This window comes from Carassius auratus, unplaced genomic scaffold (genome assembly GCF_003368295.1).
Source record: "Carassius auratus strain Wakin unplaced genomic scaffold, ASM336829v1 scaf_tig00216324, whole genome shotgun sequence".
Lineage (NCBI taxonomy): Eukaryota > Metazoa > Chordata > Actinopteri > Cypriniformes > Cyprinidae > Carassius > Carassius auratus.
In genome coordinates this window covers 252,501-267,560 of record NW_020528509.1, presented here as the reverse complement: position 1 = coordinate 267,560, position 15,060 = coordinate 252,501, and the positions used below count along the sequence as shown (strand labels likewise).

General features: G+C 37.7%; 1 protein-coding gene across 6 annotated transcripts in view; it reads right to left on the bottom strand.

The window, feature by feature from the left end:
• Positions 1 to 7,187: 7,187 nt before the first annotated feature.
• LOC113097509 (regulator of G-protein signaling 12-like) overlaps positions 7,188 to 15,060 on the bottom strand; it is a 44,719-nt gene continuing 36,846 nt past the window's right edge. For 4 of the 6 annotated variants that reach the window (XM_026262729.1, XM_026262731.1, XM_026262732.1 and 1 more), the window contains 10 exons: positions 14,377 to 14,556; positions 13,546 to 13,696; positions 13,168 to 13,262; positions 12,823 to 13,017; positions 12,503 to 12,576; positions 12,181 to 12,307; positions 11,829 to 11,925; positions 9,936 to 10,003; positions 9,215 to 9,311; positions 8,377 to 8,948 (listed from right to left, as the gene is read on the bottom strand). In XM_026262729.1, the coding sequence (XP_026118514.1) occupies positions 8,377 to 8,948; positions 9,215 to 9,311; positions 9,936 to 10,003; positions 11,829 to 11,925; positions 12,181 to 12,307; positions 12,503 to 12,576; positions 12,823 to 13,017; positions 13,168 to 13,262; positions 13,546 to 13,696; positions 14,377 to 14,556 (1,656 nt within the window). Of the gene's footprint in view, positions 8,949 to 9,214; positions 9,312 to 9,935; positions 10,004 to 11,828; positions 11,926 to 12,180; positions 12,308 to 12,502; positions 12,577 to 12,822; positions 13,018 to 13,167; positions 13,263 to 13,545; positions 13,697 to 14,376; positions 14,557 to 15,060 lie in introns of all 6 variants that reach the window. The other 2 variants (XM_026262733.1, XM_026262734.1) reach the window with 2 other exon arrangements.

The window sequence follows — 15,060 nt, the reverse complement described above, 5'->3', positions numbered from 1 at the left end:
AAAAAAAAAAAAAGAGTTTTGTTAAACTAGAAAAATGCAAAAATAGAAGTATTCCCAGGGGTCTGTGAGTTTCAGAACTCACTATATTTAAATATTTTTGGATTTATGAAAGGGGAATGTGGATGCAGAAGAAGATAACTCTAAAAGCTTTGCTCCTTTGTGGCTTTATATTTTAAAAAATCAGCTGTTTTGACAGCTTGTTGTATTCAGTTCCACCAATGGAGAGATCAACAAAAGGAGAAATGTCTGCACATAGACAAGCAGTAACCTTTCATATGAAGCGATGAGTGAGCACAACTGCCTGACAGTAATGGCTGTGCTGGGGTGAAGTTTAGAGGAAAGATTGTAGTAGTGTAGTGGGCATCAGGCCATTGGCAGTAGTGTAAGAGTCAGAAACGGCATCGTATCAGCAGGCAACAGAGGCCTAACAGGAGTGAATTCCAGAGGTTAAAGACAAGTCAAGCTAAGCATTTTGAATGCACTCCAGAGGACAAATAGCAGATGCTGATATGTGAAGTTATAAAATGATTACAGCCAGTGTAAGGAGCTGAGAAGACTAATGGTTGAGAAAGTGTTTGATTGTTCTATGTGAAGCATGAAGCAGTAGGCCAGTTGAACCCCTATAAGTAAAATTGTGAAACACTTCTGAATGTATTTTGTGTATGGGTAACACTTTACAATAAGGTTCCTATCACTCATATGAGTTAATGCATAAGGCATCATTATGTAATAATTAACAAGAATTTACAGCATGTATTAATCAAGGTAAATGTTGGATTTACTTATGCAACCATTTTTCAGCAGTTTAAAAGTGATTTTTGTTTTATTGAATCATTCACTCAACTGGTTCATTCAAACACAATGAATAATTGAACATAATAAAAGTATCTGTTTTTATGAGTCATTGGCTCATTCACACAACTAATATGTTCAAATGCAACACACTAATTTATTCAGGAAATTAAATATCCAAAATTGAATACTAGCTGAATGGGTTAATCTTTTGAATTAATAACTTCACAACTGTTAAAAATGCTCTACATAGTATGAATGTGTGTAGTGTGAATGAAATCCAAACATACTACACATTCACCATCTTGTCATTTATTTACGCTGCCACACAACTTCTCTCCCATGACCTCATGGGTTGTAAAGTCTCCGAAAGTAGTAGATCATCCTGGTACTTTTAACCTACTGTTGAATATTATCCATGAATACTTGTTGAAAACACTACTAATCACATACCATAAACATCATTGGTTAATACAATAAGTTGCTCCATTACCAAGCAGATCTCAAAAGAAAGTGTAACTATTTAACAAGGTGGTGATTTCATATGAATATATACAATGTTTTAGAAGAAAGCATAAGCTGATCCACCCTTAAACCAAACCATCAGTGAGGTGTAAGCAGATTGAACAAAAATGTAGAAATGAGTTTGTAGTAATTAATACAAATTTGCCAAAATGAAAATAGTTACAAATTGCTATTAAAATGTTGCAATTACGTTGTCGTTTATTGAACTCTTGTATAAAATGTCACAAAGAGAGAAAATAATTATTAGACATTCTAATTCTGAAAAAAAAAAGGCCCTAGAAGGAAGGGGTGGGAGTTAATGACAGAAGTGCAATGTTTAGCCTCCCTGGGGCAACTTGGGTTTCATCAGGTTTTGCTCAAGGACACACTGGCCACAAACAAAGGAAAACCAATGCCAATCAGACGTTACCGCCCAAATATCATGCTTTATGAATTAAATATAAATTCCTCAATGCACACTGTAACTAATGTAATCAGCACACATTAAGATATTCAAATCGCTGACCTGGGACAGAAAAGTCATTCATATTTATTCAAGACAGTTGCTGTGTGCAGGAATCATCAATACATCAGCTTGTGGTTCAGCAAATGAAAACACTGCATGTCCTTAGAATACCTCTGGCATATTGTATTGATCCTTTCCTTCCAACGGTCTTTCCCTTTCAGTGTCTCCTTCCTCTACGCAATTATCCCTGAAATCCGTCTTGGCAGAAAGCAGTGCCTTCACATCCTCAGGTTAATAAGCCGTTTTCAACGCTGAATGGTCCCCATTAAAATTACGTGTGTGAACTTTAGAGACACAAGAAAGCGTTACCTTGTCCAACAAGACAGCAGCATAGAGGACTTCATTGGCAGCAGAACAAGGAGGAAACATCAAGCAAGAGACAAGTATTAGTAGTATGACACCTTATTATGTTTTATTATAAGTGCTGTTACATTGAACCTGACATTAATGTCCTTAAGTAAAACGGATGAAGTCCTATAGCAATCCACAGTGTGCTAGTCCAGCTTAGTCCCAAACAGCTCCTTACAGGTCATATTTATATGGTTTATGTGCTGTATAAGCACATTATAGCAGCCCAGTAACTGACAGCAAAAAAACAAACGTGAAAATCCACTACAAGCTTTAGAAGTTATTTAAATGGGTGCAGGTAAAGGTCCTAAATCATTTGTTTTCTGCTGCATTGGAAAAAGCTATCAAGATAGTAGATTGTTAATTGTTACCAAGCTCAGCCTCTTTATTGTCTGATCAGACAAAAGTGGCATTGTTCTTGTTGTGGTTTTTCTTCTTGCTTGTTTTAACTGAAGGTTTAATTGCTGTTTTTGCTGTTGGATTAATACGGTTTTTCACAGGTAGCAGTTCTGCTTGGTCTGAGGTCTGGTACACCGCTGATCTCGTTCTTCCTTTGCTAGTTTTCAGATCGCCAACCACCCTCTCCAAGTCTCCAAGTTCTCCATTCTGAGCATCAAGGTCATCACATCGGATCCCGTCCACATCTAGAGCACCTCGCACATGGAGAGGAGCCCGCTTGTTGCCCCCTCTGACCCTGGGTGGGGGAGGAGGAGGAGGTGGGGCGGAGGGCGCCCTCCTGTGAGAATATTTGGAAACACTGGTTCTCTCCCTCTGACGTCTTTCATTTTTCACTAAGAAGGGATAGCCAAAAGGGGAAAGGAGGAAACATTAAGACATTAATTGATAAAGCACAGTTTTTGCAGAAATGTTGATATATAACAAACATGAAAATAGATTAGAAAAAGCAATGACATGTTCAATACAGACTGGACATATTTAGCACAAATAATCTGATGCAGCAGATAGGCAGTATATTGATGTCTTTGCAATGACGTTTTATAGCCACGGCAGGCAGTATGTTTTTATTGAATAACACATTTTGCCCTGTTCTGCAGCCAAAAATCGGAAAACAGTGCCATGTGGAATCATATAGGCTAGTTATATGGTGTTTTCCTTGTCATTTCTACTTCAACGAATGTGACTTTACACCCATCAATGTGTTACATTATTCAAGTCATGACAATATTTAAAGGCAGGATCTTTCACACTGAATGTCACAAGGACAACGCGTTAGAGTGCTGATGGTTTAGTTTATCATACAAAAATTACAAATTTCATCTGATTTATGGATAACTTGGTAAGATTTTTCAAATGAAACAAGTCTATATGCTCACTAAGGGTGTATTTATTTCTCATCATCAAGTTGCTTGGCGAAATGCAATCGAATTGCACTATAAAACATGAGATGAGTGGCTATGACTTGTTAGCTTGATTTTAAGCTGCTAATGTCCTCTAAAAAGACTCCTGACCAAATGCAAGTTTATTTCCATGCTAATAATCATTCTCTCGAGTGTGTTCCCTGGTTTTGTATTAGTCAGTCTCTTATACATGTAAATTGGAAATGCTGTTGTTGCGAGCACACACTGCTAAATGTTATCGATGTTTGCTAGAGAAAAATGTTTTGCAGTAAGATGTGTATTGAATGATCTGCTTTGTGTTGTAGAATCATTAGTTACAGACACACTGCCCCCTTGTGGCATCAAATAAAACTACTTGTCTGAACAGAAGCGAATTTCGCTTGTAAACCCTGTTTCTAGTCTACCTATGAGGTATTGATCATGTCTTCAAGAAAGTCTTATTATAATTAAACTGATTATCAAACATATGCACTTCTCTTTAGGAATCCAAATATTTTATGTCTAAACTCTAATGACAAAGGCAAATTGTTATTATTTATTTTTTTTTTTTTTAATGCACCAATAATTCAATAATCACTGATCTGCCATGGACACTAGATGGAGCACCATCTCTTTTCAGAATCTCACTCATTCAGACTCGAGCTGCCCTCCTAATGATAAATGTCCGATAATTTGTCTTGGCCGTATTTTTGCCGTTTATAAGCCCAAAATACTTTGCTTTCTCACATATCAAACAGTGAAATGCATCTGACCATCACTACGAGTCTGAAAACAAGCGGCAAGATTTAAGAGGAACAATAGAAGGGGTTTTGCGTCAGCAGTGACGGGATTCACTTTCTAAATCTTCTTCATGGGAAAAACATAGTCTTCCTGTTATTAAAGTTCAAGCAGATGTTTAAAACTCGTCGGGTGCAGAAGTCTTACCACAAACACTTGAACATGACCTGTGGATTTACTGGGTCTTTCACAGGCTGCGGGACTTTGAGTGTTCGGTGGACATGAGCACCCAGATGGGATTCTTGACCAAACAATGAAAAATTTAATAGAAAATGTATCCTTTCAGTTAAAATTTTACCAAATTCTAATTACCGTAAGTAAAATGGTTTAACGTTTAATCTCCCTAAAACCTCTTCGAAATGAAATACTAGGCATCTGATCTTGAAATCTAGTCAGTCATCCTATTCCAAAGCACCGGCTTTCCCAAGCATCTAATTTAAAAAGGAATTAGTTGAAAGCATTAGTTTGTAAATATATAACTTACAGTAGCGACGCTAATCATATTTTTCAGTATTTTTAATAGTTGCTCTTCCGGTAACGAGCTAGAGCGAGCGATCAAACGCTTGAGCGCTGTTTTTAATGTCTCAGCTCAGCTGAGGAAATAATCAAACAAGCCCACATTAATGCTCTCTATCTCATCTTTAGCGCAGGAAAGTCTATTCGTAAAGGCTCCTTTCTCTCTCAACTCGTTAAAATGTCTGATTGAATCGCTCGGACGATTCATTCAAACGAACAATTTACAAAAATGATTCACCCATTCAAGTCCCAGTGTTGTGCCTGTATTATGTGGATTGTGTGTTCAGTTCAGACTGTTTATGAGTGAGCAAAAAATACACCTGATTAAATCTGCTAAAGTGACAAATTATAAGATTGAATAGTATTTTTAATTTTTTTAATAACTAAACACATTCCCTTTGACTTTGGTTTAGTCTAGAAAATAAATTCCTAATGTCCTCACTTTAAAACTTTGGGATATTGGAAGCAATGTGGCTTCATAAAATGGGAATACGTGTTCTAACAATTGTCTTACTCATAATTATCTTTAAATGCCTTATGTCGCATACATCATGAAACTCAATTTTTATTGGTCTAAAAACAGCTCCTGTTTTATACAGTCTGTCTGACAAAAAAAAAAATGAGTCATCAGGACCTGTGAATACATGGTCTGGGCAAAACAGATTTCTTCTGTCACTCAGAACGTGTATTTCTTCTTTTAATCACCTTAAAGTCAATTTATTTAAGTCCTGAGTTGGTCTTACTTTTGTACTTCCCAGAGCCTGACAGAACAGAACAAACAGTTCTTGCCGACAGTAATGCAATAACAACAAACAGGGTGTAAAGCAGTGGTCATGTGATAAAATGTGTAAAGGTAATGAAATACATAGAACAAGAGCGCAAAAGATTTGGTTTCATGGTCAAATTACGACAGCATTTTGATTTCTGTGTTTGGAGGGTTCCCCTTCTTTTGGAGCGTGATAAAGTACTGAGGGAGACCATGCAGAATTAGGACACTTCTTCCTGTGGAGGATGAGTGAGGGAGCACTGAAGGGAAACAGAGACTGGTTTTGTCTGAACCCAGTAACGGCATCCAAATGACACAAAGCCTGCCTAACCAGCCATTCACTTTAACTAGGCCTCTGTGCATAGCTAATGCACTGAGAACAGCCTCCCTCGACCGGCACAAAACAGACGATGGGGGGAGTGGGGTGAAGGGAATGTGAAGGAGTTATTAAAAAATGCCTCTGAGAGCAGTGTTTCATCAGCTGTGCTGTTCATGCTTCATGTCTACGTTTTATTCTTTATTTGATAACAGGAAAAGGAAATGATAAACTGTCTTATCTGATAACTATTTGGGCTTCTGTCTTTCCTTGAACTCTGAAGGATGTGGTGCAGTTTTTAGTCATATTATACTAAACTGCTGTTTTTTATGCTTTTGAAAGACATTTCTTAGGCTAACTAAGATGGCATTTATATAATAAACATGAAATATATATATATATAAAATTTCACAATATTACTATTTCTACTCTTGATTATAGAAATGCCATGTATATATCCACAGTTTCACATGATCCTTTAGATCCTTTCTTGCTGCTCAAGAAAAAATTATTATTTTTATTATTATTGTGAAAATATTGTTCTGCTGAATATTTTTGTGCGAAACAGTGATATATTTTTAAAAAGACTCCTTAATGTATAGTTAGCATTTATTTGGAAAATAATAAATAAATGAATAAAAGTATTAAATTAAATGATTTAATAAAGAAAAAAATGTTTTAGTTTCACAACCCTTGGTTTCGAAGAGCTCTGTCAAAAAGAAAAAAAAAAAAGAAAAATACAACACCTTAGTTTTCTTAGGAATTTCTGGTGATTTAGCCAATTAGCTAATATAAAATGTGATAGAATTATAACAACACCATAACATGCCAGAAAGTGTTATGCACTAATTTCACAAGTCTTATTCCTCAAAGTGCATACGTATGTGACGCATAAGGTCGGAAACATGCTCTCTCAATTACACAAACAATGCTTGTTCTTCACATGCCAATCTGTTAATTAATTTTAATTGGCATTATACATGTTCATGTTCAAACTAGCTATAAGAATCTCTTTAAAGGTTTGATTCATCATAACAGTAGCAGACCTAAATTAGAAAACTGACTGTAGACGCAAACAACTAATACTTTTTATAGCACCCTAGTGGTAAGACTGAGAATGCAATATACACTCGTGTTGCATATGATAGTGTACAACAATAAACGAGCTCCGACTTGTGTAGTTGGAGGCATGTGTGTTTATGTACTTCGAGTATGTTTCAGGCCTATGAAATAGTAGAAATTGAAAACAGGTACTGGAAAGAGATCATAACAATCCACAAACAATGAGAGGAAGGGAGAAAGATCTCAACCCTAACATTTATTTAACTCTATTTACAGGCTTGCAGGAATATCAATCCGAGATATTGGTCATCTACAAAAAAAGACTGCTACAGAAAACTGAAAATGATTTCAGTGTCAGAAGGAACTGAATGGAATGGATTCAACAATGTTGGCAACTCAACATAGCAATAAATCACACAGCTGTAACAGAAGCTATGTACACATTTAGTATTTTATCATTCAAGAAGATATACTGCTGTTTCGTATGGCATAAATTAATCCTTTTTTAGGATTATATTACACAATTACATATGTAACATATGATACCGTAGCTTAAGAAACATGGAAGTGATGTCATGGTGATAAACAGGAAGTGATCTGCGTAGCTACACAATGTTGAATTGCATTTTCATAAGAATACAATGGAAAAATAATAATAATAAAAAAAGCTCTGAGGTCTCAATTCAAGATTGAAATATAGAAATGTGAGGTGATGAGGAGTTACTGAAGACTCTTTGTCAATAGTTAGGTTTCATGGACAGGCTTATGGAAGGCACGCTACTAGAAACCATAGAGAGGTAAGGCGAGGCCTCTGTCGTACTATAACGGATTGTGCTTGTTTATGATTTATTCCATTTGTTTATTCACACCATTTAAGACAAATATATTCATGCATAAACGAGGGTGCTTGTCACCTCAAACACTCTACGTCTGCAATGCCGTTTTAATTTAGTGTCGAAGAATTATCACGTTTAGTTCAGTCAGTTGCGGCTCCTGTTAAGGCCATCATGTGATCTGCCAGGGGGCAGAGATATGCAGAAGATGAGTAAGATCACTCCAGTTCACTACTGACCTCAAATCAGTCCGACTGGCTACAATAACTCTATTGTTTCTCTCAGTCGAAAAAAGAAAAAGCTGTAAAGGTTAATGATTGTCAAGATTGTGTGTGGCTAGTCATTTTAAAATACTTTCAGGGGAACTGTCAAATGCATTGTAGGTAGAAGTCTCTTTTTCGATTCTTCATTAAAGTGCTTAAAGGGTGTCAAATGTACATGGGAAGGAGTTGGTTTTGTCAGAGTTTGGCACGGGGCTCACGATGAGGAACACAGCAAATCCACAGCACTCAGAAACCACACACATCTTCAGGAGGGACCAGAGAGAGGTGAGGAAAACACATGCGAGCGTAGTTTGTTCACACAGGAGAGGTACCTGATCGAGCCCAGCTATCCTGGTAAGTGTCCTCCCTCAGAAGGTTTGGTCGGTCTGAGGAGAGAGGGAGAGGCACGGGGGACTGGTGAAGCAGAGAGCTGTTAGGGCTTGTGATGTCACCTTCAGCGACATATGTCAGGTCCGTGCCGCTCTCCTCTTCCTCCAGTGCCTGTGCCCCTCCGTCGCTCCTCCAGTCTGTGATCCCGGACGAGCCCCCTTTTTGCGAGTGTGGGATTGGGGAAAGTGAGGAACTAAATGGTGCAGGATTTCGGCCTGCTTGGTTTCTGAGAGCCCTATTGGGTGGCATCAGGGCACGTCTAGGCGCTTCCACCGCTGAATCTAAGCTCTGCGATTGTCGGCTGGCACTGAGCACGGAGCCGTTCTCACTGGATCGGGGCCGAGGCTTGTGGGACACAGGAGTAGAGCTGAGGTTGTTGCAGTCTGCTTCCATGTCGAGGCGCAGAAAGTCAGGAAGGACGAGGTCAGATTTGTTCAGCAAACCCCGCTGGTCGTCAGCTCTGTTGCTCTGTGCTTTGGATATGAGCTCGAAGAATTCTGGTTGAACAACAGACACCATTAAACAATTTTATTTGTTGTAATGTAAAAGCACATTTGACATGTTAGATGGAAAACATTCTCGCAAGACATCAGCAACAAAATAACTGCGGCTGCCAGTTCAAAGTGTGCTTGTGTTAGCATTAGCTTCGTCAGCCAGTGTTGCTACAGAGACTGTTAGCATAAGATATAGCCAAGAGCGACTAGCGCTTAACTAGGAGAGCAAAAGAAAGTGAAGGAAGTGAAAGGGGAGTCGTTTTTTTTACCTTCAGCTTCATCTATATTAAGTTTTTTCTGTTTGCGCTTTTCCACTTGGGCCCTGGTTTTCACAGCCGAAGCCTTTCCTGCTGCTTTGTCTTCCCCCTGGGTAGCGACAATGAGAATGGGGCACATTAAGGGTGCGTGGACGAGAAGCGCCTCTTCTACAAGGCTTTCTCTGGGGCTCAGGACTAAAACTATAGAGGGGCCTCATGGTGCACTGGATGGGACTCGAGTCACTATCACTAAAACTAGTGTACATACTCATTCTACTTGTACAGTCAATCTCCATTAAGCACAGCACGTCACTGCAGAAAAACCACCACCAGCACAGCATGCCACCACAACACCTAACATCAATGAACATCCACGCTCTACTTCTCTCAACATATCACACAGCTATCAGTAACTATTAAGACGAGAGAATCTATACAAGGGATGAACACTTGAACCCAAGGAACTCTTGGTGGACAGAGTCTGCTATCCCCTCACAACACTGTGGTGTGTTGAAGGAAAGGAAGTGGTAAAGAGTTGCGGTTGCTGTGATCCGAGAAGTAGAGTTAGATTATCCACAGGCACAGAAATGCACAGATACACATAGCCTTTAGACCGGAGAAAAGAAAAGGGGAGCCAGCCATGCACACACTCCCCACACACAGGCCAAAAAATACAAAGAAAGAAGAGAGAGAAGGAGATGAAAATGTACAATCGTTGAGATGGAGGTCTTACTGTGGCAGACTGGCTTCGCGTAGACAGAGGTGGGCCGTGACTTTTAGATGAGGCCAGCTTTTGTTTGTCTGTTTAGAGAGGGAGAGACTAAACTGTTCAAGTTTAAGTACGAGCAACTATGTAAAAGACAAGGCATTCATAACCCATTTTACTTTCAGAATACAAAGTGTACTAATGGGTAAACTAACATTCTGAAGCATATGAACTTCATTTAATTTTAACAATAGTGTGTAATTCGATATTACATTTAAAATCAATACATTTTAAATGTACTCAATTGCACCTTCATCATTAAACATGTGTAATCACATATATACAAATACAAGATTTAAGTATTAATGCACGTTTTAGTTTACCATAAATGCTTGTCAGTATATTCAGCATTTGAAACATATTTAAAAAACAATAGAATTAATTCAAAAAATTTCTAATTAATTTAAACTATAATCCATTTTAAGGTAATTGCAGTAGGGTCGGGCGATGTCTACCAAATTGGCATCGGATAATGACTACAGCAGGGCTGTCAAAATAGCTGAAAAACTAAATTCGAATTTCGTACTTAAATATTATCAAAATTCGAATTATATTCAAATTTAAAATGCATAATTTCAGTTAGGGTGAAGAAAAGCTTTTGGCTTCTCTCCCAAGGCAACAAGACTGCGCATAAAGCAAAATATTATTAATGCATGTTTATTGAAAGCATAAGAAAACATGACTATGGAAAAAAATACATAATATTTAAAATAATGTTGATATACCAATTATAATTAATTAAGTTGCTTAAACAACTATAAAGAAAACAGCATCATGTATGCATGCATAGTTAAATATAAAGGGCGGAAAGCCAGTCACACAGAATAAATTTTTTTTATTTAAAAACATGAGATGCAGTGGGATGGGGAACAAAAACACACCATAAATTTATTACATGGCTTTCTAAATATGCGGCTCTCTTGTGCGAAACGCGAGTCCAATGGTGTCCTTCTAGAAAATGTGCGAAACATGCGTTCTGGGCGAACGGCTTGGTTTGTTTTTATGTAAACAAGATCTTCTCCACATTGATGTTCTCTTTTTTTTCTAGTGGCTTCAACTGAATAGGCTAACATATTATAATGTCACTACACATACATCGTCATCGCATCTTGTGCGCCACTGATAAAGGTGAAGTATACTTTGGCCGTCTGCCACCGCCCGCAATATGTAATTTGAGGGAATAATTCTTTTAATTTGATGAATATTCAAAATTCAAATTTTTTTTGACAGCCCTAGTCTACAGTGAAAGTGACGGATGATGACATTGGGGGATGGGGTCAGAGGTGTGAAACAAATAACGCATTCTACGGAGCAATGACAAACATCTAATCTTGTCAAATGTGTGATAAGTACTGATGCTCCTTATAGAGTCCTTGTGATTACAAATCTCAAAAGTGAAAGTAAAGAGCTCGCAATCGAAAGCGGTTTCAATGGCGGTTCCCTGATGCCCGCAATAAATTAAAATCTCATATACTAACCCAATGATATAATTGCGACAAAAAGAATTTAAATATATATATATATATTTTTTTTATCTTCCCATCTAGCAGGCCATTTATTCTCTTTAGGGTTTCTGTAGAACACTTCATTTACCGAACACAGAACTGGGATGTGGCAGATTGCGGGAGAGGGGGTGGGATGAGGAATCATGATGTAAGCTTAACATCATGATGTCAGCCATTGGCGATGGACAATGACATCGTCTATCAAACCAACCCTAAATTGCAGTTAACATGCATTTAAGTGCCTAAAACACTGCTCTTGGCCTTTATGCTATTGTTTACAGTGGGTGAAATCAAAAAGTCAGATTGGATGATGTGACTGATGTCTGTCCTGTGTGTGTGTGTGTGTGCAACTTGCCTTTTCCTGGAACGTGGTCTACTGCTTCCAGAACAACCCTTAGTCCATCTAGATTAGATATAGGAAGCCCAAGATCCAGTGGCTCTTTCTCTCCACTCTAACCACACAAAAACAACATATCTAATTAATAACCATTTCATAAAATCACAAAATGCATATATTTTATGGTACATATTCCTCTATCTCTATATAGCAATGTGCAACAAAATCAAACCAGCTAAACAGGCAAGATGACGGAAACATACTTTATCTGAAACCTGATAAACCAACATGGTTCATTGCCCACTATCACATTGTCATCACTTTTTAAGTAAGAATACTTATTTTTATTAAATAAGCATGTTTCACTCACTATCCTGGCCACCAGGTCACCTAAGTTCAGGCCATATTTGGCCACCACTGGCCTCAGCACTTCTGTAACTGGCTTAGTGGGTTTTGCTTTAAGCCCAACCGAACGGTTTATGGGCACCAGATCCAGTCTATGAGGGAGAGGTAAAGAAAGAGAGAGAAAGTAAGGAAAACAAGCTTTACAAAATTGAATCCTGATGACTGTTTGATAATGAATGACTTCAGTTAGGTTTAAAAATTACTGAAAAAAAAAAGATGAATACATAAAACATGATAGATGATCGTATGGATAGACAGAGATGAAAAACAAATAAACAGATGTGTACCGGAATAGTGTACGTTTCTCCAGCCGAACATCTCTGGAGCACAGTGTCATGCAGTCCTGGTCCAACACTAAAGGCTTTACACAAGGACAGTACATGCTATTATAGTCCATTACAGCACTACAGTATCAAATGATACAGATGAGCACACATGTGCACACACACAACACAAACACATAAATGCAGTACTCAGCACATACTGAAACCACTCTGTAAACTTTCATGGTGGACAAGACCAAATTAAAAACAAAAATGATAGGTACCTTTATTGCTGGTTATTATTATAGTACACAGTATCTGAACTACACTATGAGGCATGTTACCTTTTCTCCTCCTACTAGGAACAAATCCACAGCAGCCACATTAATGCCGAGCTTCTCACACAAGCCTAAGAGCACCTCTCTGATGGAGACACCAGGCCTGATGGGTACTGAGCAGCATGAGCCATCTGGAAGGTTAATGTTACAGTGACGCACAGCACGCTCAGACAATGCCATGGAGTTCCGCGACGTCTCGCCCTGTCGGACAGAAGATTATAAAAGAATGAACAATGCAAATAAATTTAATAACAACAATTTTTTTTATTGAGTTATATTTAATTGGAGATACATTTCTTAGATTAAAAAATGCATAAAATAAATAATAATAATAACAATAACTTTACCCACCTCATTTTTTCCAGAACCAGAGGTGGCAAGTTCCAAACTTGCACCAGACGACAAAGAGCCCTGTGATTCTCTCCGTCCGTTACTACCTGTAAAGCCTGTGATGAAAGAACATTAACTCATCAAACAACTAAAAATCATGTTTTTTCATTGTGCATTCCAATGAAACTCAATCAAACTGCAGTTGGGCTATTTTGATTAGGTTAAAAAATTGCAAAAATTACAACTAAATAACATGAGAAAACAATAAAAAATTATCAAATAATAAAAAACAAGATTTTTGAAAATTAAAAGAATATTAGTTAATGGTAATGAGCATTATTAGTGCACAATCAATGTAAAAAAAAAAGTACAGAATCAATACTGATGTTCCTCACTCACTGTAGTCTCCAAGTTCCTTCTTCTTTGACCCTTTCCCAAAACTTCTATTTATGGACCAGGAGAAGAACGTGCTTTTCTTTTTATCGCCATGTTCATCTCTGCCTTCTTCATTCAGTGACCTTCCCGATTTACTCTTCTTGTCATCCTGGACCTTCAAAAAAATGTTCGATTATTTTCCATACTCAAAAACAAAGGCATTACACAGAGCTCCGAGGCAGAGAGAATAATAAAAACCTAGGAGCCGTTGATATGCAGAGTAGATTTCAGGAATTGACTGCGTTTAATTAGCTCTTTATGGAAGGCATGGTGGGATGTTAACTGAGATGACTGTCTTTCTTCTTTGAAAGCTTGTGTGATAACTATGCTAACACTATGTAAACAAGAATAGAATGCTGACATTAGCTCAACCCCACACCTCAAAAGCCACAAGATAATCGCATTTAAATACTTTTAAGTGAAAAACTATTCCCAGGTCCCAAATACCTTTAAAGGACAGTAAAAGTGAGCCGTTTTAGCCAAATGATTTGAGATCTGTAGTACAACTTCCAAATAAATTTTATAAATACCATCTACAAACATTATTACAGGTCATCGATTCATAATTCATAAATGTTCATGCATAATCACAAATACATTTACATAAAGTATTGAAGGTGTTAGTAAACCTTCCGTTGAGAGATAATTGAGGATATCGTTCTTTGAAGTACTTCACAGATTATTTGATTTTGTGATTATATTTCAAAGGAGGTCAATGTGTCAACTGCAAATAGACCGTCATCATTCTAATGAAGGGCGTAGGACATAAAGTAAACACAATAGTGTGTGTGTTACCTTTTTAGGTGTAGAGAGGTTGGAGCGGTCAGAACTTGTGCTGTGTTTGGACGTGGGGCTACTGGGGACCTGGTAGGGGTCAGGAAGAGGACGGCCCTCCACCTCTGCAACCATACATTCTTGATACAAGTAGGACTTTAGGAAGCGTGTGTAACTGTCAAACTTCATCAGGTTAAAGATCTGTTGAGGGATAAAGAAGAATGGCAATGTTAAACCAGCTGCTTACAAGACTGGCATAAATCCTGTTCCAGCATAGCCGTTTTTATTATGTTTGTCAACTAGCATGGCTTTTTTAGTCTTGCTGGTAATGCAGCTTAAGCAAAACCGCTGGGGGCACCAGCATTTCACGCTGGGACCAGCATCCTCAACAAAAACATATGCTGATGACCACCAATGTGGGTCTTATCAGATGGGATAACATACACTTCCGTTCAAGTTAAAAGGAGGTCAGTCTTTTTTTTTTTTTTTTATTCAGGAAGTGTGTATTAAATAATCTGAAGTGACAGTAAAAACATATGAAGAATTCAAATGCAAAAGCCTCTAATGGCCGTTTGAAATATTCTTCTAAAATTAGCCTTTTTATCAGGCTCATGTGTGGGTTCGGTCATTTCACTTCAATGGCAATGAATAGGTTCTTTTGTCTTAGGGAAAAATAATCTCAAATAAATTCTGTTTTCAACATTA